Here is a 26,924-nt window from a genome sequence, read left to right as displayed (position 1 = left end):
AGGGAGGTGGAGTGAGGTTTTTCGCCGCGGTTGGCTGAGTCTGCTGTTGCTGCTGCTGGGTTCCGCGTCGTCTCCTAGAGCACTTTCAAACACAACAACGGCGGCCAGTGATCGCGAGACTGGCCATCGGAAAAGGCGCGCCCGGACGCTTCTAACACAGGGTCTTCGCAAAGTGTGAGTTCACCGCATCGCGGGTGTCGTCACATCGCGGGATTGCTTGCTCTGCTCAGACGGCGCGGGGCTCAAGTCGTTAGTGTCGTGTGGATGTCCACACGGAACGGTTCGCGTAGAGTACGTAAGGTGTGACCAAGCGCGCGCGCGTCCAAGAGATTTGAGCGTTGAGTTCGAGTTGTGGTCAACGGCGGCAGGTGTTTGTACGGCTCACCAGAGGGAATGAAAGTGGTACTGTGTGTCAAAGTTACTTAAGTCTGTTCAAGCTCGCTGAACCCGCGGTGAAGGGAGGTCCCCGTCCAAAGACCAATTACCAAGAGATTCCACGATAAAACCAAATTGGTCAAAACAGTGAGTTCCAGCAGTGTAGCACACTCGACAGTGGCAGTGGAGTTCTCTGGACCATGTCCACAAACGTCACGTCACAGTGTTGGTGAGTGAGTGTGTTACGCGACGACGGCGACGACCTGCTCGTTGATTTGTGCGGATTGCCGGAGTGTGGTCAATTGGCGCGTGACAGAGTTCCAGAAATAGAACGCCTGCGAATTAATGGGCGTAATTGACTGGAAAGAGCCCGGTAGCAGCTCAGTGATTTCGCGCTGAATCGGTGCATAGAATGATAACTCTTTTGAACGGGGCGCCTTCTCTTGCTAAGCCCTGTCTCAACTTGACTCGACTAGATTTGTGTGTGAACAGGTGAACAGTGTGGTGTAATATGAAACGCGATAAATACACGCGTGTTCTGAGTGCTGCGCGCGTTTTTGTTGTTGCTGGGACTGTGTTTGTGTAGTGTTGTGGATACCGGATTGAAAGGGAACCAAATCAGCTGGTTGAAGCACATTTTGAACGGCATGCTATGCGGGCAATCTTATCAAGTGTTTTACTGGGGCAAAGCAAAATTTCATCAGATACAGTCATCCCTCATATTCGGAACAGTTTACAGATCGGCCAATGTTCAACAAATCATAGAAAATCGATAATTGAACATAATGATTTTCTTTTACCTTCATGTGAAAGCTTTTCTTGCGACCTTTCGATTGATGTATAGACCGGCAGTACATTTTTACGTTTTATATCAAGTTTTCAAAGAAAAACATTGACCCGTGAAATCCACAAATTCGGAAGACTTTTTTCTTACGATGTAAACAAACTTTTTTTTTTCTCCTAGAGTACATATTTTTTACAAATTAATGACTTCGCACTCTGAAACCAATAAAACTTATGCTTAGTAATGTTTTATGAATGGTCTGATAACTTTTTTTGTGAAAATATCCGTTAAATTCAGGTGTTCCACAATTGTGGGAGACACAATAACATCCCACAATTATGGAACAGGCATTTTGGAGGCAGTGTTTTGCTGCGCAGGATAAAATAGTCTGGAAATGCAGTTTTTGTTTAAAAAGAACTACTTTTACTAGTGAAATAGCAAGAGAATGTCCAAATAAAGGCTCTAAAAATAGCAGGGTCGGCAGAAAAGTTGCATTTTGCATCCTATTGACAAATTACCACAAAAGTGTTCCGAATATGTGGGATGACTGTACTTGGCAAATAGGGACAACTGCTTCAGGAATGTTTACCTACAGTTTTTGATAAATACACGGCGTGTTTTCTGGGCAACCTTATGGAGAAAAAATAGTCATCACTACTTTCAAAAGTGTCTTATAGGAAATTTTCTCAGCTTTCCAACGCTTCTAAGAGCGAAATGTTTCATCGGGAAATTTCTGAGATATCTCTATTTCAAGTTTTTTCTTTTAAAATCCTTGATCATTTATTGGAAACTTTTAAATGACAGTCCAAAAAACTTGTCAAATGATGTGTTTCATGTGTATTTTACTGACCAAAATGTGCAAAATAAGACAAGAAACAACTTTGTAGAAGGTTGCAAACCGCTAAACGTTTTGAAAATTAAGTTTCAACTGAATTCAAATATTATTTTTACAAGAACAAATAGATTATTACATAATTGTTGTGTACAAATAACACTGGTCTGCTCTGATTCAGCTTGGAATTAGCTGATACAACCGAAATTTCTACAGGTTTGAGATTGATCGGGTATTACAACATTTTTATGAATGAATATCATATTCCCTTAATCAAACACCAACTAGTTACATGGATATAAAACATGTTTTATACTCGAAATTATACTGCAAATTACTGTTGCTAGCTTTAGGAGAAATACTTTTCATTAGTATGAAATGATTGTTCCGTTTTTTTGTATTAAATGATCAAGGTATTAGCAATATTTTAGAAGTTTATAAGACTCTCATCTTCAATCTCATCTTAAAAAAATATATATGTCTTAATTTTTGTTCAAATAATTTGGAAAAAATGTTTTTGTTAGATTTTTTTTTGTTAAAATACTATTTAATTTTTGTTCAAACAAAAATAAATGTTTGTGACTGTGTTTTCAGAATTCTGAATTGGAAGACTCGAGTTTTATTGCTACTTTTAAGTGCATTTTGTACAGAAAACTTTTTTATAAAGATAAAATCTTTATTTTATACTCATGAAAATATGACTTTTGAAGTTGCTACAGTAATATGTAGTACATTTTCGATTTCAAATCATATTTGTATTTATGTTCCTGATTAATGTTTGCTTAAGAAAATATCAAATTTATGCATTAAAATCCAATAATACCATTAACAATCACAAACCTGCCAATGTTTCTGTTGAACAAGCTAAATCAGAGTAGACATGTGATATTTGTACACAAAAAATATGTAACTATCAAATAATTCTTGTAAAAAATAAATTTTTACACTGTTTAGCAAAATGTTTAGCGGCTTGCAACCTTCTACAAAGTTGTTTCTTGTCTTACTCATCAAAATGTGCTAACATTTTGATGAGTAAATGACTCATAAACACATCATTTGATAAGTTTTTTGAACTGTTAGTATAAAGTTTCCAATAAATAATAAAGGAATTTAAAACCAAAAAACCTATAATAGAGATATCTCAAAAATTTCCCGATGAAACATTTCGCTTTTAGAAGCATTGGAAAGCTGAGAAAATTTCCTATAAGACACATTTGAAAGTGGCGATGACTATTTTTTCCTGATAAGGTTGTTCTAGAAAACACGCCGTGAAATAGCAATTCTCTGAGATTTCTGTCATTCGATTTTATTTGTATTTTTTAATCCGGATGAAACTTTTTTTGGTGCTTTCGGTATGCCCAAAGAAGCCATTTTGCATCATTAGTTTGTCCATATAATTTTCCATACAAATTTGTTAGCTGTCCATACAAAAATGATATATGAAAATTCAAAAATCTGTATCTTTTGAAGGAATTTTTCGATCGATTTGTTGTCTTCGGGAAAGTTGAAGGTATGGATAAGGACTACACTGAAAAAAAATGATACACGGTAAAAAAACCATTGGTGATTTTTATTTTAACTTTTTGTCACTAAAACTTTATTTGCAAAAAAACACTATTTTTTATATGTTTTGGGGGACATAAAATGCCAACTTTTCAGAAATTTCCAGGTTGTGCAAAAAATTTTTGACCGAGTTATGAATTTTCGAATCAACACTAATGTTTTCAAAAAATCGAAATATTGGTCGCAAAAATTTTTCAACTTCATTTTTCGATGTAAAATCAAATTTGCAATCAAAAGTACTCTAGTGAAATTTTTATAAAGTGCACCGTTTTCAAATTATAGCCATTTTTAGGTAACCTTTTTGAAAATAGTCGCAGTTTTCCATTTTTTTAAATTAGTACACATGTTTGCCCACCTTTGAAAAAAATATTTGTTTGGTTATCAAAAGATCGGAATTTGTATGCCCTATCCGATGCCACATAGGTTGACTTGTGAATCGTGGACCGGTTTGGATGCCGGCGGATTTTCCTACGACATCATTCCGGGTTGGTACGAAATTCCAACGAAAAATCTATTCTATCGATACAAAGGCCCCCAAAACGGTGTTATACCCACATCAAAATGTTTATTCAGCAATTGTATGGTCATCGGATGAGGAAGTAAAATGTCGGTCCCGACCTTGGTTGTTAGGCCGTTAAGTCATTCTAGGTGTAGGAGTCGTCTCCATGCCATAAGTACAAACAACACACCAAACCAAGCCTACTCCGGTGGAATCGCTGGCGGCGGTTGGACTCGCAATCCAAAGGTCGTCAGTTCAAACACTGGGGTGGAAGGTTCCTTGGAGTAAAAAGAGGTTTGGGTGCTCTCCCCATTCAAGCCTTCGGACTCCTAGGTTCGAGCAGAAACTTGCAATAGAGACCACAAAAGACCCGGGGGTCGTTAATGTGGATGGTTTGATTTTTTTTTTGATGGTCATATATTGACATTTAGTTAAATTAAAAGTTTGCAAAATTCAGTTTGGATAAGCTTTATATAGAATTTCCAGAGTTATATAAACTTTTATACTAAGTAGTTAGTAAACTTCATATTCAATCCAAATTATTTTTTAATCAGTCAAGGATGCCTATTTGGAGTTAGGAGACTGGATTTATGGTGATTTGTCAACAAACAACTTTATTTATGTTAATTTTTCGAAAGTTGTACAATCTTTTTTTTTTGTTTCTGTATTACTATTTGTTATATAACTTTTTATGGAAATCATCTTAAGCTTTTTATAGCAAAATGTTCGGCATGAGTTTCTGAACAAAACGTAGTATTAGGTTTCTGTCAAACATTAAATTGTTTACATGTTTTATCATAAAATGTGCATAGTGCCCAAGGTGTGTAAATACTTTTTTTACATACTGTATATTCGTGGATAGGGTGGGTCTCGTGGCGCAGGGGTAGCGGCTTCGGCTGCCGATCCCGATGATGCTATGAGACGCGGGTTCGATTCCCGCCTTATCCACTGAGCTTCTATCGGATGGTGAAGTAAAACGTCGGTCCCGGTTTCTCCTGTCTCGTCAGAGGCGCTGGAGCAGAAATCCCACGTTAGAGGAAGGCCATGCCCCGGGGGGCGTAGTGCCAATAGTTTCGTTTTTCGTTATATTCGTGGATCGGTTACACTGTCCTACAAAACTTGACAAAAAAAAACTGCGCATGCTCAACTCAACTGCATAAACCCCAATCCCAAAAAACAAATGAATTTTGATTTTTTCCAAAATATTTAGACAGGGCCGAAAGGTTTTTCTCAGAAGTTTGTTTTTTCCACCTATGTGGTTGGTGCATTCCTCACTACTTAAAATAACATAAATCACATAAAAGATCTGGAAATAATTTTTATCTTACTTAATGATTCTTTGGAAACCAACCTTTTTTTTTTTTTACTCCAATTAAGATCCGGCAAGTGCAAGTACACAAATATTACATAAGCGGTCATAACTTGAGACAGGGTTGCCAGAATAAGTTTGTGTTTTTTTGGAGTGGCCAATTTTCTACAATAAGCTGAATTTTTAAAATTTAAAACGGTACAACAACAAGAGCTTTTTGCACCACGTTACACAAATTTTAGTATCTTCTAAACTTTGGAAACTATCGATATAATTGATTTATCCCACGGTAAGGTAGAAACAAAAAAATATATATCGATACGATTCAAAATATTCTATCGGTAAAAAGTGCTTTTTTTAGAAATAGCTTTTTCTCATATAAAGTAGCATGAGAGTAGACGTATGATGGCTCATGTAAATTGGAACAGTTTGCATATGAGCCTTATAATATGCCATAATTATTCCAAAATGTTTAGCATTTCTTTTACTTTCATTTGCTATAAAATTTCATAAAAGTATTTTTTTAATCAATTTTTTTATTTTTGCTTGGTATGTAACACTCATCTCCATTAGTTTCAAAAAACATATTTTTTCAGAAAAAAACGCAATTTCCACTGATAGAATATTTTGAATCGTATGGAATCGACGTAACACCTTATAATGGCCCTCTTATCTTAAACCTTGCGGTTTCGTCAACGGATCCACAGGCGTGTATCGTTCTTTTTGCGACAAGACTCCGCCTCCCGGGTCTCCTAAGCGTGAAGGTATGGCACGGGGAGAGGGCACCGAATACCTATATTTACACTTAGAATTGTTTGCGTCCGCCTCGGGATTCGAACCGGCGATTGTGGATTGTGAGTCCAGTGCGCGGTCCGATTGATCCACACATGCTGACCCATTATATTTTGAATCATATTCTTAATTCTTAATTAGGAAGGTGATCACAACTTTCTACGTATAAATTGCCCCATAAGTCCGTCATGCTCTGTTTACAATAAAGTACTGTTTATGAAATATTTGACAACAAAGTTTGAGTGTTTTTTTATAATCAGATTATTCCAGCATCATTGGGTCCGTAATTTTAACTTCCTTGGTTGTTATGTACTCTTGTAGTTTTAATTTTTTTTCATAAAAATGGCATAAATGTCAGTAGAATCTGATGTTTTTATACACAAGTCACATTAAATGTTGCAAAAAACATTGTTAAATTGCAAAAAAAAACCTGAAAAAAACATTTTTAAAAGTTTTCTTTTAAATGAATTTAATAACAAGTTTTATAATGAGTGAGTAGTGCAAACATATTCAAACTATAACATTATTGTTCTTAATTTGAACACCCCATTTCCTGTCACATACGAATACCACAGACAAATTATGACGAACGGAACGACACGCACTAAAACTAGGGAGAGAAAAAACATGACATTCCGTAAAGTCCGCACCGGCAACGAAAAACGGGTCGCGTGGCTTAGATTTTTACGTAACAAGCACTTAAGGTGCGGCCAGACGTCAGGGAGGGCAGTCGGCGGTGTTGCCGGTTACCGCCCAACTGGTCGCATCGCATCGATCGCGTTTTTACACACACCTAATCTACAGCCGATCGATCGATTTATCTTACACACGTGGTGGAGTATGTCATAATAGCCGGAGTGAGATTCCGAGTAAAATTCATCATCGCCGGCAAGCCGGTGTGAAATGAGAAAATCAGTTGTGTGCCAAAAATCTACACCAAATTAGGGGGGAGAGGCATCATTTCACTGTTCCAGCAATGGACGAAAGGCTTGATCCCTCAAACTTCAAGCAAAATTTAATTAGGGATACCGTGGAGAATTTCCCTTGTCCTTGTGAAAAAATAGTCACAGATGAAAATGGAAAATTTTACCCTGCCTACTTCAGTAGATCATAATTTTGTACTACAAACTAGTGCAGATTTAAGTCTAGTTTCTAGTTGAAAGCGGAGATACACTTGTTTCCGAGGGTGTTACTGGCGGTGTGTTTCCGTGCAGTTGCACTGACCGAGTGTGTGCTCTGTAATTATCTTCATGTACATGCTCCCAGCTCATCCGATTCCTCGAACGAGTGTGTGCTGCACTTGGAATGCAATTTTTGCTCACTCACTGACCGCTGCTGTACGTGTCTTATCCATTATGCAACGAGCGTTCCTCACCGTTTGGAATGTTCTAGCGTTTTTAGTTCATTATTCCAGAAGGTGAGAAACAAAGCTGATTTTCTACACGTACTTTTATGAAATTATCTCACAGATTGCAGGGGACAATCGTAAATTTATGGACGGATTTCTATTAAAATTGAACTAATCGATAAAAAGGAACTTTAACCCACAAATCGTTACTGCAGTGCAACATGTAATATATCGATTTTGTGGTGTTTGACCTAAATTATTCATTCGATTTTTTTACCCATCAATTGCCTACATCGCTGCTGGAAATTGAACAAATTGTTGATTGTTGAATAAGTTAGCATTAGGTATCAACTGGGATTCAAGTTTTGGTTGGAATATTGATATTAAAAAAATATTAATTCTGTTGTATCTGAAGATCCAAATTCAGTCCGGACTCGATTATCCGAAGGTTTGTATGATACTTCGGAAATTTCAATCATGAAAAGCGGGTTCAAAACTCACTTAAAACTTGATTTTCGAGCAAAAAAAACCGATTTAGACCTTTTTTGAGGACACTGTATCTTTTTTAGGAGCAAGTTTTAGAGCAACCGAAAACAAGTCCGGTTTCAATTTAGCATGAAACGTAAATTTTATAAATAGAAAAATAAAAAAAAAAAGTTTTTCTCATACAAATTCCCATAGAAAATTGAATTGCTTTGCGCAAATTGGAGACTAAACTAATCGTTCCCAAACTATGGCGAGTTGTTCAGGACCCCAGAAGGAACTGAAAAATTGCTGTGCTAACTGAATTTGGACAACTTTTTTTTCATACAATTATATTACACTCTAGTGTGGCAACGTCATGATTGGAAATCTGGACACTTATTAGCATATCATGTTTGTTGTAGATGGCAAAAAATCATGTAATAAATGTAGAAATATCATCGGGATGTAGTATAAACAATCAGTTTTAAGAGAATACATGCAAAATACGATTCTAACAATTAATCATCAGAATTTTAAAATTAAAATGACTTGTTGTGCTTCGAATCCCGGACACTGATAAACGCTGATTTGAAATCCGGACACTTTTGCTTCAAATTCCGGGCACTCGATTTTGCTTTTGAATCGCACAAATTTGGACTGAAATGTTAGTGAATGACATTCTTTAGTTCTCAAATAAGCTGTTAACATCAAAACAATGGATATTTTGCCTTCCTCACTGATGTAAGGCTATTATCCTAATCTAATCTATTCTAATCAGACCCTAGCGCAGCCAATCTTTCGAAGGGATCCTGGAGAGTGCCTTAGGTTAGATGACGCCTAGCACTCTTCTTGTCATTTATTAACATTTGTAGTGCGCCATTGCATCGGAATGCATTGAAACAACACAAGCGTTAAAGCGGCCAGGCCTACTGCGTAAAGCCGTATCGCAGAGATGACTCGTAATTGGGTTGAGTTTGAGCACGGAGTGTTCGAACAACAACACAATTCTGAATCGACAGGGGAGGAAGAAGCGTGGGGACACACCACCATACACTCCGAGATTTTTTGGTTGTATTCGTTGGGAGCACCATGCTAAGAAGGTTTGGTACTCCGGGATCCTCTGGGATGGGACATTGTATTTCCACGAATGCCCTGGACACTATTTGCCGTGGTTATAGCGCCACAACTCGCTCTCTCACTGAGGTAAGGCTATTATCCTGCTCGAAAAATGAACTTTTGAAAAACAGCTCGTAGACCTATATTCATGTATACCTATCGACTCAGAATCGAAAACTGAACAAATGTCTGTCTGTGTGTGTGTGTGTGTTTGCGTATTCCCCTTGGTGCTCAAAATTCTTGCCAAGTTTTCTCGGCACTGGCTGATCCGATTTTAGTCAAACAAGTTGCATTCGATCCGTTTTGGTGCTCCATACTGCGCTATTGATTTTTTTGAAGAACTGATAAGTAGTTCAAAAAATATGTATAAAAAAGTGACAGAGTTGTGAATCGGGAATTTTGATGCCGGATCTCACTTATCTCTATGAAAACTATGTCCGGATCCATCATCCGACCCATCATTGGTTAGGTATTCAAAAGACCTTTCCAATGAGTCCAAAACATTGAAGATCTGGCAACCCTGTCTCAAGTTATGACCACTTAAGTGATATTTATGAACTTTTTTGATGCCGGATTTCACTTAAATGTATGTAAACTATGTTCGGATCCATCATCCGACCCATCGTTGATTAAGTAATCAAAAGACCTTTCCAATGAGTCCAAAACATTGAAGTTCTGGCAACCCTGTTTCGAGATAGAACCACTTAAGTAATATTTTTGTACTTTCTTTGATGCCTAAGCTATGTCCGGATCCATCATCCAATCCATCGTTGGTTAGGTAATGAGTCTTTCCCATGAGTCCAAAACATTGAAGATCTGGCAACGCTCAGTCTTAAGTTATGACCGTTTAAGTGACATTTGTGTATTTTTTATTATTGAGAAATAGATGGAATTTGTGTCCAAACCCATCGTATCACCAAATGTTGGTAAAAGTGAGGAAGGCACCAACCACATAGGTGGATTAAGTTAGTTTTTTTTATAAAAAATTTCTAGAATTTAAGGAAATCATTCAGGGAAATATTTCAGTGAAATGTTTAAATTCTTTGGTTAACTTATAATTTTATTTTATTATTGTATTGGCGTTAACTACACAGAAAAAAATATTTCTGTAAATTTACATTATTTATCATGTACCAAAAGGTATCATGATAAATGATGTATATTTCCATTAGATCCATTGGAAATTTACATAAGATTCATTGGAAATTTACATTAATTTTGAAAATTAGTTTTGGATTTTACATTAGTTTTGGAATTTACATTATTTCAAATCAACTAATTCTGATTGGCCAATGGGAATGAGAAGCTCGACTTGGATTGCAGTAGGAAAAGGGTGTGGCCTATGTTCTATTTTAAAATTATTGAAGCGGGCAGCAAAAGGAAATTCTGATTCTAAAAAGTTGTTTCACAGGTAGGGGACGCTTTCTGGACTGGAATCGAACAGACGACGGGTAGGATGTTCGGTGTTACTGCTGCTACCCGCTGCCGAATGAGCCATCTTCGCATTTTATAAACGAGCGGCTAAAGCATCAACTTGTTCAGGTCGAGGCACAGGCAGTGAGCCAGCGAAGTATGAGAGCGATAGAAAGAGAACCAAACATAACTATTTTTAGTTCGGGTAGTTTTGAAGTCAACGTTTGGCAGAAATACATTGGATATATGATTTACATTAAATAGGAATTTACAGGAAGCCGAACGCGGGTAGAAATTCATCAGATTTGAGTTTCCATGCTCAACGTTTCCATTAGATTCATGACTTACATTAGATTTAGATTTACATCGGAGTAATTTCCATTACTTTTTGCTCATTACATCATATTTCAACATTACATTGAGTGAGTTTACATAAGAAACAGCAATTACGTGCTGTGTAAATTTACATATTTTTTTCTGTGTACAGTGTTCAAACAAACTTCAAATGAAAGTTGATGTTAGACTTCACCAAATAACACCGTCTAGACATCCATAATGCGAACTTATATCCAAATAATCAATAAAACAAGATGAGGTGTCCGGGTTTCGAAGCGTCCGGGAATTCGAGTCATGACGTTATTCACCATGGCAACTATGTATAGTAATATCAAGCTTTTCGTTATCGTTATGCGGTAGGATCTTGGTTAGGGGAAGTTGGGGCAAGACGACCATATGGGGCAAGAGGAATAATCCCGCGTACGCCCGTAACTTTTACAATTTTGATTGTTTCCGGTATGACGAATTGTTGCTAGCAATGCAATTAGCTGATTCTACTACCACATAACCGCCAAAACGACGTAAACGCCACGGGGCATAAGATTTAATGAAGTTTTTTTTTCAAAACCTTTGTTTTCTTATAATATTTGGAAAGTACAAAACAAGGGTTAGGGCTCGTTTGCTATGCTATTTTTCCTAGATCAGTAGTTTCCATACCAATGACTTGCACTGATTATAAGGTATGATTTAACTTTTGGTTATTTTTGTTGAGAGCTTTAAAAAAATCTTGTTTAGGTGGGGCAAGTGTACCATATGGATTTTTAGTATGGAAAAAATACGAATTGCTGTAAAAACATGTTTTATTGGGATATAAAAACATAAAAGTACTTAAAAACTTTAAAATTAAAATTTTTTGTAAAATATTATAATTTAATCTAAAAATTAAAGAAACGTTTCGAATACATTCTAATCTGATTTACCTAAGTGATAACAGTTTAATTGTTAGCAAATTAACATGTTGTTTCATGCATTGTTCATCTTGCCCTATTGGTTGAGTGGAACGTAGGGAAAATCAAAAAAATTAAAATCATTTTTTTACATTAAAAAGCAGGGTTTTAAAAAACTTGTTCTTTCAAAGTCCTTGTCAAGACCTAGAATAAGATGATTTAAAAAAAATCCGACAGATTTTTATACGTTTTTAATGGAATATTATGAGCATTTTCTTAGCTTGTTACACTTGCCCCACTTTCCCCTACTACAAAATGTTCCTTTTTAGTTGAAACTTGTATTGTGTTGCCTTCCTTACTGAGGTGAGGTTTTAATCCTGCTCTTAAAATAAACTTTTCAGATAAAGCTCGTAGACCCACCTTCACGTATACCTATCAACTCAGAATCGAAAACAGAACCAATGCCTGTCCGTTTGTGTGTATGTGTTTTACTAATATTGTCACTTAGTTTGTTGAGCACTGGCTAAATCACTTTAGGCCAAACCGGTTGCATTTGGCTCGGTTTAGGGTCCCAAAGATCGAGTTTCAAAAAAATGAAGTTTCTATAAGTATTGAACTACTTGCTATGTATACAAATGTGTTTTCGCATAAATCCGGATGTTAGATAAATGGCCGAAAATCATATTAAATACCATAATGTTTTATACCGTTTAATCGGTAATCGAAAGACCTTCCAACGAGTCCAAAAAATCGATGATCTGGCAACCCTGTCTCAAATTATGATATGATTGTACTTTTTTGAAGCCAGATATTACTTAAATGTATTAAGACTGTGTAAGACTTTTCCAGGTAACCCTATCACTTTTTGGCAACCCTATCACAATTTACGACCACTTAAGTGATATTTATGTCCTTTTTTGAAGCCGGAAATTTTGAATTGCTGTGATTTTGAAATATTTGTTCACTGCTTGAAATAGATCGAAAATTATATTATTTTCTAATTGATGTAATGGGATAAGGTCAAATTATGAAGATTGTCAACACTGGAAGTTTTAAGCCATTTCGAAAACACACTTAATCGTTGTTAACAACAATGTGCACATGTTCTGTACTCGAAGTGATCAACTAAACTGTACGCACTTGAGCTTCAGCCAAAGCTGCACTGGAATCAACTCCAACTGCTAAACTTAAGTACTCGTAATAATCGCAACAACGGCTCAAATCACCCCCTAGCAGACCGACCGGCCGGTCGGCTCGGAGTGAAGAAATGTTTGTTTTTAATTTACGATTTCTTGGCGCAATTTTGACCCAAATTCCTTACCTTAAGTTTCACTGGCGTTCCTCGTGCGTTGTTGTGTGCATTCGAAGCGGTTTTAAATCGACGCCATGTGATATATACAGCGGAGAGAGAAGCTGTTGAAAACAACAAAAACACACGCAAATCTGATGTTTACCAACAAAAACAAACCACATTCATAAGAAATGAATGAGACAGAGGCGGGAAGGGGAATTGATGCAAAAAGTGTCAAAAGAACATTCGTCACACGATTTGACGGCAAACCAGCAGCGATTTGGAGGACAACTCTGGCCGGCGGCCATTTTTGTTTTTTTGCTTGCTGTCATAAAGATGTTCTTACCGTGCAATGGCGTCAAGCTGGTGATAATTACGCTCAAAATATATCAAATTAATACAAAAATCTCTCTTGAAGTCCCAAGGCTCAAAAGTGACCACAAACAGCATTTCGCAATGTTCACACATTTCCGAGATTGGATATTTCCTAACCGAAAATGTGTGTGTGAGCCTGCGGGTTAGTGTGTGGCAATGGCCACCACAGAAGTCAGCGACTTCTTCACGGTCATGCGATGGCCACTACACAGCAGCAGCGCCGCCATCGATCGCCGGTGTCGATATGAAAACAAACCGGCAATTCGGTACGCAGCAGTGGCAAATTGCCCCTCACCAAAATGATGATTTGCTTGGTTGAATTTGTAAAAAATATTAGGCATACAAAAATCTAAACTTTTCATCAAATCATAACAAGATTCAAAAGCAGACAGAAAAAATTGGAAACTTTCATGTCAAAAATGTTATATTACTTCGCGGAATTTGAATTTGCTATCATTTTGATGTGTAATAAATTTTTTAAATATTAATTTAGGTAATAATTCCAAATTTACACGTTTTTAATTGTGAATCCTAATTAAAAAAAAATGTTTTAGTGAACAATAACAAATCAATAAATATCCCACTTTCTAATGTTTCGATAGCTGATTGGCCTCCAGAGCCAAACCTAAACCAAGCTTCCTTTAGCGAAATCGCATAAAACCAAACCAAACCCACCAAAAAACTCCGGTGTGTGCGCTTAGCTGAGTCCAATTATGTGCCTGACCTTATTCTTCCGCAATGGCCGGTTTTTGTACGGCACAAACACCATCCACCCCACCAATAAACAGCCGGTCGCGTGTTTTTATTTCACTCTTCAAGTTCTTCGAACACACATCGAAATCGGCCCCCCCTGAAGGTCAACCAGAAATAAAGTACCGGCGGCGGCCCATAACACCAAATTTAAGCCTTGGGCAGTTCTGCGGGGTCTGAAAGTGCGTTGCAAGCTAAATAGAGTTATACAAGCCTCGAGCTGAAACGATTTCAGTGAAACATTTCAGCGCCTCGTTCTAAATCACGCTGCTTCAAAGTGATTTGCGCCGATAAAATCGGAATGACTGTCCAGTTTTGTGCGGAAAACTTATCAATTCAATTGTTTTCTGCAGTTTAAATAGTGCCAAGTCATCGTTTGTACACACTTAACAGCTGACTTATATGGTGATTGATGATTTGCAAAGCTGATAACTGGTTTGCCAAAATTGCTGCTTTGAAGGTGCAACTTTGCAGTTTTGCACGGCTAATCACCAATACTTGTAATCAAATTTAATATGAGGTAATCTTTGGTTGTAAAAAGTACTTCTAAATTGTTTACACAATAATCGATTGTTGGCAAACTCGAATTAACCCGTATTATATAACTCAGCGAAAAATCTGAATTAAACTGGAAAATGCTGCGCCATTGCAGGGCAGTGTTTAACAAAGTAAAGTTCATCGAAGATTATCAATTGAACAACAACATTGTCCGATTGAATGACGTGTGCACTGATTTGCTGTTCTAAATATGTTGAAGAAAGTGGTATTATTTGTGAATAAGGAATGATTTACTTTTAATACTGAAAATAAATTTATCTGTTTTATTTTTACTTTGGTACAAGACTGCAGTTCTACACATAATTGTCACATGTCAGTTTTCGATAATTTTGAGTTTTGGTCATAAAATAATCTGTTTCAAAGTTTATTAACCGAAACTTTGTCAGATTTTTTTTATTTTCAACTGTAGTAAATGTAAATAACGTAATGATTCGAAATCCAAACACAGCATATCATTTTTATTATAGCTGGCAAAAAACATGTAATAAGTTGGAAATTTAGAAACATCACCAGGATATAGTACAAAGAGTCAATTTTAAGAGAATGCAAGCAAAATATATCTTTTCTAACCATTTTTTATCGGAATTTCAAAATTAAAATAACTTGTTGTGCTTCGAATCCCGGACACTGATGAAAGCTGATTCGAAATCCGGACACTGTTGCTTCGAATTCCAGACACTCGTTTTTGATTTTGGACTGAAGTTTTAGTGAATGGCATTCTTTAGGTCTCAAATAAGCTGTTAACATCAAAACAATCGATAATTTGTATAAACAATTGCTAGAATTTAAGAAAATTTGTACCATACATTTCTGCGTTGCCACCTCGGAGGGCTTTGGTGGATTTTTGACAGTTCGAATTATTTCAAGAAAATCCACCGCGGTTAACCAAATCAAATTAACAAAAGCCCTCGGTCCTTCGAACGCCTTTGGCATATTTCAGCGAAATGTTCATAGTTTTGCTAAACTCATGTTTTTATTTAATTTCATTGTTTTGGCATTGGCTACAGCATCCAAACATATTTAAAATAAAAGTTGATGTTTGAATTCATCACATAACACAATTTCGACAATAATTATGCAAACTTATATCAAAATAATTGATAAAACAAGATTAGGTGTCCGGGTTTCGAAGCGTTCGGGAATTCGAGTCATGACATTATTGAGCAAAAACATGGTAGATTTTCACACAATTTTCAAAATGTTGAAGCCAAAAGTTTCACAAAATGATTAAGTCTTTCATACAGTTATACTTTTGTAAAAAGTCAAGAATATATCCAAAATTTGTTTTTTTTTTCGTATGGCAGCAAGTTCCCATCTGCAACGTCTATTTTCAAAATTTTAAAGCTGAAAATGACCCAATTTTCATTACAGTAGGAAAAAAACATCATAAAAGGCATTATACTGCCGTTTTACGGCGATATGATGTATACGCCATTGAGGTGATTTTGCTGTAGACACGATTTTCTGTTTTTGTTCATTTTTTCAATTTGAAATGACTAATTTAAGGTCTGCTCTGTAGAAACTGTTAAAAAGTACAATAAAAATGTGGCCCCTACAAAATTTCTTGTTTTTTCCTATTCTCTACGATTTTAAACCACAAACATCATTTGGCCGAAAAAATAGCAATAAAAAATCACTACTTTTCCTGCCCAATGATGTATGTATACATTGCTCGATCAAAGCTAGCTTTATTTTTTGTGCCAGCTATTTTGATAGCTGAGCGGATCCCGTAATGCATTGTCCACGTGGATACTTAAAGGGGGCGGGAGGGTATTAGGGAGCGTTCTTTTATTACGTAACGCAGTTGGGGGGAGGGGGGGGTCGGAGGCCGTGTTACGCTCCATACATTTTTTTTTAAATTTGTATGGAAATTTTGTTACGAGGGGGGGGGGGTCTAAAAATCCGATTTTTTGCGTTACGTAATAAAAGAACGCTCCCTTAGCGATTGTCTACGCTCCATAAACACCTTTTTTGCATGAACAATTGTCCGCAAGGGAGGTGGGTGGGTCTAGAATTTTCAAAAAAGTGTCTACGTGGATGTGGATAAGGTGTCATCCATTAAGTACGTCACATTAAAATCAGCCAAAATTTACTCCCCCCTTTGTCACGATTTCCTTATGCTTTTAACACGCAACGTCACGCTTGCTCAAAACCCCCCTCTTCCCTCAGAACGTGACGTACTTTATGGTTGATGCCTAATGGACGTCCCCTTAAGAATTAAATCGAAATAATGTAATAAAATATTGCCCAGTCTTGATTTGGTCCCAAAACCTCAAATCAACATTCAAACAGTATTGAATTTGACTTCTATCAATTCTCAATGTATACATACATCATGATGAGTAAAATTGGCGTATACATCATAGTTTGTTTGCTTAATAAAATGGGCCCCGGAGCAGTTTTTTGAAAAATTCTTTCGTCAGGAGGTAGCTTTTAAGATTCTTTATCAGACTGTACAATAAAATTGAAAATGTCCAAAATGGCGTATACATCATATCGCCGTAAAACGGCAGTATAGCACCTGAAATTTTGAGAAAATTCAGAATTTGTTATTGTTGTATTGTATAATGTTGAGATAATTATGATGAAATGTTATGATTTTTGAATTTGAATTTATTTACTTTTTTAAGGCAGGAAAAGCCACAGTGGCACCAAAAACCTACTTCTTTTTGTAAACACGTTATAAAAAACATAAATACATAAGTAACAAAATATTATCCTTTTCACTGAGATCTTTTCAAACACGCACGAAGCAAAATGATCATCGTTCGGTCAAAACGTTCATCGTTTGTGCAAAACGAGAGAGAATTGAGAGAAAAATGTCAATTTCCGGTCTCTTTTCGCTCAATTCTCTCCCAAAAAAAATCAAACCATCCACATTAACGACCCCCGGGTCTTTTGTGGTCTCTATTGCAAGTTTCTGCTCGAACCTAGTCCGAAGGCTTGAATGGGGAGAGCACCCAAACCTCTTTTACTCCAAGGAACCTTCCACCCCAGTGTTTGAGCTGACGACCTTTGGATTGTGAGTCCAACCGCCGCCAGCGATTCCACCGGAGTAGGCTTGGTTTGGTGTGTTGTTTGTACTTATGGCATGGAGACGACTCCTACACCTGGAATGACTTAACGGCCTAACAACCAAGGCCGGGACCGACATTTTACTTCCTCATCCGATGGAAGGTTGCAGCAGATGGGAATCGAACCCAGAATCATCCGCTTACAAAGCGGACAGCGTAACCATTCGGCCACGCACTGCTCAATTCTCTCCCGTTAGCGTCGAATTCCTTCATTTTCTTGGCATTCGCGTCCCATTTCCTGCTCCCTGATTCCTGTTTGTGACTTTTTACATGCATTGGAGTTCATCGCTCATGAAAGTGAGTTCATTGTAATTGCTCGTTTGAAAACTTACCAATGAAATCGAGAATACAAATAACACGGCTCAACTAATATCAAGTAGATTTTCAGGTTCAATTGTCATTGATTTATATTCTATTGATATTTACAACAGTTCTTGGGTAAATTTTCAAAACACATAGGAGCGATTCTCTACGGAATCTGCCGAGATAGTGCATTTTAATTTTTCGGATTTTTTTTTAATTTGGCTCAAACTTTTTGGAGGCCTTTTTCTATGACTAAGGAAGCCATTTTGTGCCATTGTACAGTGGGATATAATCAGGAAAAAGGCACTTACGTCCACATCTCGAAACGCGGCCGGTTCACCAAGTCCTGCCAAGTCTTTTGAACCGACGTATAAAGATTGAACTGGGTCTCGTGGCGCAGGGGTAGCGGCTTCGGCTGCCGATCCCGATGATGCTATGAGACGCGGGTTCGATTCCCGCCTTATCCACTGAGCTTCTATCGGATGGTGAAGTAAAACGTCGGTCCCGGTTTCTCCTGCCTCGTCAGAGGCGCTGGAACAGAAATCCCACGTTAGAGGAAGGCCATGCCCCGGGGGGCGTAGTGCCAATAGTTTCGTTTAGTTTCGTTTATAAAGATTGAACAATATAAGACAGTACAGAATTGGCCACAGGAACCACGTTCCGGGACCCTGGTCGAAGATTGACCAGTAGGGTCCAGTAATTTTGGCATGTTGCATTTCAAACGTCATGATTTCAAAAGAGTAGCCCACTACTAGTGTCCAATTAGTAATACAATAAATTCTGACCAACTGTCACCGGTTCTTGGTGTCCCGGGGGAAGAATTGGCCACTTTGGTCCAGTAAAAAGGGCAAGATGCATGTCAAACTTCATGATTTTTCAAAACTAATGCATAGGAAGCGTAGTCCTCCCAGGATGAAACCCCCTCAAATCGATTCCCATGACTTTTTTTTTACATAAAAAAAGTATTGGCAGGACTTGGGGAACCAGCCGCGTTTCGAGATGTGGACGTAATCGCCTTTTTCCCGATTTTATCCCACTGTGCATTGGTTTTATTCATACAAGTCTCCATACAATTTTGGAAGCTGTAAAAAAATAATCGAAATCCTGTATCCTTTGAAAGAATTTTCTGATCAAATTGATGTTTTCGGCAAATTTTAAAATTAAGTTTTTGCACAACATAAACTTTGAAAAATATTTGCAATGGCCTTTTTATTTTTTCTAAAAATGTATAACATAATTGGTTTTCTTACAAAAAAACCCTTTTTACAAACCTTCGGACTTCTAAATCTTTATTTTAGCATAACTTTTGAAGTATCTACTTAACTAATCATAATAATTTATGAATATTGACTTATGGGACCCCAAGACGGACCGAATGAGACAAAATCGAGGGTAAAAATCGGTTGAGCCAGTCCCGAGATAATTAAGGGGTTACAATTCAATTCAATTCGGTTTTATTGGTGAATAATCAAGATACAATAAGTTCTTTTGAAGTTCATAACAGAGTTTTGGAGTTCCTTACAGCTGTGTGTTACATCATAATCCATTTTGGAACAGTTATTGCTTGTAAATAAAGGTGTCACCAAGAGTAAGAAAAAAATAAAAAAAACTTACTAAAATTGCAAGGGAAAGGGGACAGAAATAGAAAAAGCTTAAAACTAGATCACAGTTTTTTATCCTTTATAGATGTGCTTGATCATCAGCTCCCCAAGGGCCAGGAATTGCTCCGCCTTGTTACGGCAGGTCCGAAACCGCGTCATCATCTCCCCTGCGAGAGCAAAGAACTCTGGCAGGGTAAAGAGATCTTCTCCGGTAACTTCTTGCTGGGCCGTATTGCCACTGCCGGCAGCGACCACGCTGGCGAACGATCGCCCCCATCCAGGAGGGAACGCTGAGTTGTCCGCTGGAACCGTACGATGACCAGCTGCCGGCACGGTTTCGCTCGTACTTCGCTGAGGAGGGTGGGACGCTGCTGCTTTCTTCTTCCTCTTTTCCTGCTCCTCGAGGTAGTTTTTCCGTGCGCTGCATCCACGGTAGTTGCTGGTATGGTTACCTCCGCAGTTGGCGCACTTGATCCGCGCCTTCGTTTGCTCTGCCTTGTCCCCCAAGTCCGCTTTGCACGGCAGTGCACACGCCTCAGAGAGGTGTGATTCACCGCACTTCACACAGCGGGGCGGGAGGTTGCAGTTCCGCGAGCCGTGGCCGAATTTCTGGCAACGGTGGCATTGTGCTGCGTCCGACGGGTTCTTTGAGTAGAACCGCCAGTTTACCCAAAACCCGTCCAACGCCTTAGTTCGACGCAGGTCTTGAATTTTGACGGTGCCGCGGTCGAAGTACAACAGGTACAGTGTGTGTGTACCTGTGACTGTAGTCTTCCGCGAGAGCACTTTTATGTCACGCGGCGTTATTCCAGCACCCGAGAGGTCCTTCTTGAGGTCGGAGATCGGGCGGTCTTGGTACCCCTGCAAAACGACCTTAATGGCAGTCTTCTGCACGGGGTCGAATGTGTAAAACTTGAAGTTTTGACGCTTCAATTTCTCCACAACCAGGTCGAAGTTCTTTTCGTCAAATGTGTAAACTTGCACTGACGACTTACCGATTTTCAGACAATATCCGAGGCCTTCCAGCAACTCGTCAACATCGTCCGCCAACGTGTCCAAAACAAAAATTGGAGGTGGTCTACGTTCCTTTGGAGAATTGTTCTTTTTTGGCGTCGACACTTTCTTCCGTGCACGCCCGTCATCGTCGTCGTCGTCGGTAGTGCTGCTACCGACGGTGTTGTTGTTTTCTTCGTCGTCGCTCAGCATCTGGAACTCGTTCCTGATGGGGATGTTGGCGGATGTTGATGTGCCACTGGTTGTGGCACCGGAAGTACCGGAACGGGTTCGCACTGGTGATCTTGGGACATATCCAGGATGTAGTAACTTTTTGTCGATGCCTTCAGCGCTGACGCTCCCCTGCGCGATGGCGGCCGACACGGCGTTGGTTTGTTTACCTTTTTGCACACGGCCGGTAGACGAACTTCGCGGGTTTTTCGAGGCCGCACTCGAACTGCCACGGCCACGGCCGGCCTTTGGCATGCTGGAGAAGCAAACTCGCGGGTAATCACTATCAACTACGGCGAAAAAATTCAAAAAAACGGTAGAGCACAGAGCACTTGACTGCTGCTTGCTCTCGTGCGTACACGGAGGTGATTAAGGGGTTACATACATGTAAATCGGCTTAAATTTCAGAGGTTGGTTTGAGCACACACTTAAACTTTTTTCAAAATCTGTTTTCAGGGCATTAAAATATACATTTTCATCTACTAACAAAACAAATTTGAAGCCATTTGGTTGTACCGTTGCCGAGATATAGCTATTTGAAGTTAGCAGTTTCAAAAAACGGGTGCCACGATATCTCAACATTGCTTCGACCAAATCGGCTCAAAATTTTGGTGAAGACTCGTTAAACCGGTCCCGTGTGCATGACGAAGGTCGATTTTCAAAAAGTTTATTTTTAAAAAAGATAAAAATATTTTTCTGTTTTACATATAAAAAATCGCCAGTTTTTGATTTTTGTATTTTTTGATAATTCAAAATTTCAAAATCGGGCTTCGTCATGCACACGAGATATGCCTTGAGTCTTCACCCAAAATTTCAGCCAATTTGGTCCGTCCCATCTCGAGATATCGTGGCACCCGTAAATCAACTTGGTGTTCAGAGAAAAACGCTCAGAAAGTTAGACAGTTGGCTTTGCGCATGGCAAAATTCTGAGCCTAAATCGGCTCTAACTCAGTTAAATCATGAAATATCTTCATGAAACTTTCAGGAGTGATTGAAAATCATCTTTTAAGTGGATTAAATAATTTTTTTGTAATATGACATTTTGTGATTTTCTACATGTATGTAACCCCTTAAGTACAATTATTTTCAACTCAAATTCTGAGTCGATATATACACGTGATGGTGGGTCTAGGAGGTCAAATTAAAAAGTTAATTTTTCCAGTGATTTTATAGACTTTCCTCGTTGAGGTGAGGAAGGCTGATAAATTTTATTCAAGTTTTCGCCATTTATATTTTTTAACCAATGCTATCAATTACATAGGCTCGGACATTAAAATTAACCTTCCATGTTTCATCGTCAATTTCAATTTTTAATTACCACTCAACCGAGCGGGCTCGTCACAGCTACCGATCATGAGACTCTTCAATCTCAATGTCTCGCCAGAGTCGGTCGTATCATCTTCAACAAAACACAACACTCACACAAACAATTATCGCAAATGCTTCATGCTTCCATGGCATGCTGATGTCCACATGGCTTCAACAAAACGACCAACACCACCACCACCATTAGCATTACCATTACCACCACGGCGGGCAAATGCACTCTTAGTGGGTCAATGTCTTGGCGGCGCGTTATGGGGTAGGTCATCGACGGCCAACACAGACCCGGAACCGCCAGCCAGCCACCGTCAACCCATTAGGTGGGTTGCTCTTCTGTTCGCTCGTCAGTTTGGAGGGTGCCGCGGACGTGTTCACTGCCGGGGCTTGATAACGGTCATCGGCGGCGGGACTTGAGGAAATTGATTTTGCTTTTGTTGTTGCAAGCTAATCTGTTTGATTTGCTTGACCGTGAGTGGGACACTTGCCTCGGTAGAGTCTTGGCAGAGAGTGCTGGTTATCATGCAGAAACGTAGTGCTAAAGACGCTGATTTGTAGTGACGTAATAGCGCGCGGTGAAGAGATTGAGTTGGGCTAGCGAGCAAGAGATGGCGCCACCGTGGTCGAAGACTGTTTTGTGCTATTAAGGATGATCGTGGTGGTGCTCGTTGATCAGCAGCAGCAGCAACAGTGAAGGTTCCCGGCTTAGTGCAGTGATAATGTTGCCACTCGTGTACAGTGCTGAATACCAAAGATAACCCTAAACGTGTTGGAAGAGCTCCGCGCGTAATACTAGCGATCGCGATAATCGCTGTCGTGACTAACAGCTGCGCAAGATTAGAAACCTGCCGTCGCGCCAAGGTTTCGACTTAAAGGTGTGTTAGTGTCAAACTGCGACAGCAACAACAACAACAAACAAACCCGTCCACATGTCAACAGATGGCGTACCTGTCGGATGTTGACCTTGCGACGCTGCATCGATCACGACTCGAAGAGCGTGTCCACTACAAGCTGTCCACCTGGTGGAACCACCGATCGGCCACCGTCGATAGCGGTCTCGGTCAAGCGGCCAAAGTCACCCCGACAAGTTCCCGTTCCACCACCAACATGGATGACATAATCAACAACAACAACCGCAAACAACAACAATCGCAGCAACCCGCGTTCAGTACCTGTAACCAGAGCAACACTTCGACGACATCAACGGCTCAAGTGACGTCACCGAGTGCGTCGGGAGGTCACCACCGGGCCGGGGCTGGCCGGCACCAGTCGAACGTACATGTGATAAAACAGCGGCGTAGCCGGAACAGCAACAGTTGCTCGAGCAGCGGTTCCACGAGTACCTGCGAGGGACGGGCTGGCGGCAACTTCAAGCACGTCGAGTGGAGTGACGACGATTACCTCAACGACGATGGGTACTTTTCGTCGGAAACGCGCCGTCGGAGGTCGGGAACGTGGCCGTAAGTGTGCAAAATATATAAAAAAAATTACGCCTGCTTTGATTGATTGATCTTTTGTGAAGCGCTTTTTTTTGTCGATGAGGTAGAAATTTTCTGCACTTCGCAGCGTAGTGAGCACGGTACTTCCAGTAGGCTTTGTTTTGGCTTGTTGAGAAGAGTTTATTTTTGACACGTATTGTTTGGGAGTTTGGCGAAGAAATTTAACGGTGAAATTTTGGCAAATGAAAAATCAAGTTTTGAAACTATTCATCTGACATGCTCAAGTACTTCACTGGGGAATTCTTGAAGTGCCAAATCGATCAAAGACTTAATTAGGGAAAATTCTCGTATGTTTGGCAGGTTAAAAACTCGCTCCTAACTTAATCCAATTTGCTGATTTTCACTATTTAAACAACTAATTTTGCTAAACTTTTGATAGAAACTTACTTGCTCACTTCTTATTGAACTATTTATCACTCGATTTCAGTTCAAAACGCTTTTAATTAGCTTTAATTGAATGTCAAAGTTCGAACAAATCAAAATCAAATCAAATTATTCGCTCTACACACAGAAAAAAAAATGTAAATTTGGAAGCTTTAATTTTGGAAGGTTGAATATTACCTCTTTTATGATGTAATTTTACCTCAATTTAGACTGAAAAAGTGACATTACACCAGAAAAGTGGTAAAATTACACATTTCCAGAAGTAAAATTACACCTTTTTCTGACATAAAAGATGTACCCCTTCCCAGATGTAATATTACCATCATTTTTTTTTCTGTGCAGCATTGCCTTGGCGTTCTCGATTGCGAGATTCCTACTCGAAACTAGGTGTCCGAAGGATTGGTTGTTGAGGCAACTGCAAACCTCTTTTTACACCTTAGCTTCCATCCACCCCGGGATTCGAACTGACGACCTTTGGATTGTTAGTCCAACTGCCTACCAGCGACTCCACCGAGGCAGGACCCAGGGAGACGACTCCTACACCTAGATTGAGCTAACGACCTAACCCTCTAGGTTAGACCGGGGCCAACATTTACTTCCCCATCCGACGGAAGGCGTGGTCAGACAAATCTCGTCTCGAAAAATGCCACCGGGACCGTCTGGGATCGAATCCAAGCCGACTGGGTGAGAGGCAACCACGCTTACCCCTACACCACGGTTCCCCCCCCAAGTTCGAACCTGCCAACATTAAAGGCACGCTGGAATTAGATGCTGCTCCCCTATGTTGCGAACATTATCCGATTTTTGATACACTCGACTATTTGGTTGTCTTTATCTCAATATCGCTTCATCTATCGAAAGTTTCTTCAGTCCTTTCAAAGTGATACTTCGATGATCTTTTTGTCCCGATGTTCTTCCTAGCTCGATGAATCCCTCCCTCAATGGTCCCTTGAATTTCACTGGCTTCAAAAATACTCTCCGGGTGTCAATAATTTCTCTATTGCATAACCTGCAAAGACAGTTTTCTTTGTGAAAAACGGATTCTTGAAGTGAGTTTCACATTAATTTGTTTTTATTTGCTGGAAATTGCAATCCGTCCAAATCTTATTTTTTTCTTTTGTTTGTATGTATGTTTTTTTATTTATTTATGAAATGCATCATGCTCATTTGAAGAACTTTTGAATTTCAGAATTATTTTCTCAAAAATTTTGTTTAATCCGATCAATCTCAGGAATGAGCTTTGGAAGGATACGTTTCACTCATTTCTGAGTGAATTTTACTTGAGTTTTCGTTCAAAAGTCAGAAACGATTTGTTTGAAATAAGCGTGAACACCGTAAACATTCATAGTAATATTACATCTGGGATTGTGGACGGGAAATAAAAGTGAATAAAGTGAGGTTTAAAAAAAATATTTATTGAATATTACCCTTTTTTTCGATGTAATGTTAACTCAATCTTAGCGGAGCAAGTTAAATTACATACAAACAGATTTAAGTTAACACATTTGCAAACACACTTTTAAGTTTTTATCCCGTTGGTTTGACAAGAGAGTTGTCACTCAACAATCATTAATCGGCAAATACAGTAAAAATTGAATCAAATAAGGTTGATCATTTAAGAGTAGAACATTGTCTTTTGTTTGTATAATTTACCTAATAGTAGAATATGTTAAAAGAAATCTTCAACAGAAACTGATGAATATGATCAATATGCATTTTTAGTAAAATATTTTCAGATTTTATTTAGTGAACCATTCATGACTATAAGGGATGTATGAAAGTAAGAGGTGACATTGGATTTTTTTCAATGGAAATTTGATCGATAATGTAGTACAGTTCACGAATCATCACATAAATAATCAGATTAAACAGCTTCTGGAAAAAAGTGGAAGTACGAGATAGTGAATTGTCTGCTTACCTTGAACCAACCAATCAACCACGATCCGTTCTATGACCTGAGTGTGCGTTTCGTCGTTTGACACTAAAGTCAACAAACACCATCAACAAAACTGCCCTTCTGCCCTTCTGTCCACTCCACACACCGTTGGCCACTTTTGATGCACGCGACAACTACTGAAAAGTAAATACATCAAAACGGAATAGAGTCTTCTACCCAAGTTTACCATTCCGTGTAATCGATTTTAACCAAATCGAGCGCTGATCAACTTAACCCCTGGTTTCCCTATGCAGTTTTTAATTAGAACCGCACACGTAGAAATGAATTAAAAACAAAGCTTCTGGAACTCTTTGTCGAGTCGTATACCGACCACTGACTGATTCCGTTTTGTGTGTTTGAACTGGCTCGATTCCAAAATGCTAATCAATCGCGCTACGATTCCGTACCGTACACGATTTCCGGTCAATCGCCGACGCCGACGTTACAGTTTAAAGGTAGCAAGTTATCAGCTTCGATTGGATCTGAATGCAGACTTCAGTTTTTATTATACAGTCTGCGCGGCGCGACTTGGACATCTTCATTTGAAACTGTACTTGGTTAGTGCACAGTTGGGCAGTAAATCGCAATCAAAGAATATCTGCCTACCAAGAGTACTTTGGTGCAATTTGCGATTCTGGGAGTCATAAACGAAACGGGAGTCGGCTGGACAGTGAAACCTGGTTGTGTTGATTTATAAAACGAAGTCACTTCGAAAAAGTGTAGTTGAACTGGAGAATAATGGAGGTGTGCTTGAGATCAATTTAAGGTGCGTGAATAAAAAGGTAGAGGTCTGGTGAAAATAACTGTTTGAACTTTTTTAAATAAATGTTTTAAATCTTTTATATTCAAGTGAATGAGCAAAGTGATTATCAAGTTTTATTTAGCTCGGA

The 26,924-nt window shown here is 38.8% G+C and overlaps 1 protein-coding gene across 2 annotated transcripts in view; it reads left to right on the top strand.

Annotated features, from left to right (window-relative positions):
- LOC120415294 (NAD kinase-like) overlaps nt 1–26,924 on the top strand; it is a 71,148-nt gene that overhangs the window by 23,807 nt on the left and 20,417 nt on the right. The window contains exon 1 of one of the 2 annotated variants that reach the window (XM_039576763.2): nt 22,524–23,675. The exons of the other annotated variant lie outside the window; for it this stretch is intronic. Within the exon in view, the coding sequence (XP_039432697.1) occupies nt 23,155–23,675 (521 nt within the window). The 5' untranslated portion in view covers nt 22,524–23,154. Of the gene's footprint in view, nt 1–22,523; nt 23,676–26,924 lie in introns of those variants that run through there. 2 annotated transcript variants of the gene reach the window in all.

This window comes from Culex pipiens, chromosome 2, assembly GCF_016801865.2.
Source record: "Culex pipiens pallens isolate TS chromosome 2, TS_CPP_V2, whole genome shotgun sequence".
In the NCBI taxonomy this organism is placed as follows: domain Eukaryota; kingdom Metazoa; phylum Arthropoda; class Insecta; order Diptera; family Culicidae; genus Culex; species Culex pipiens.
Note: the sequence above shows the minus strand (reverse complement) of the source record. Positions and strands in the feature narration are given on the sequence as shown.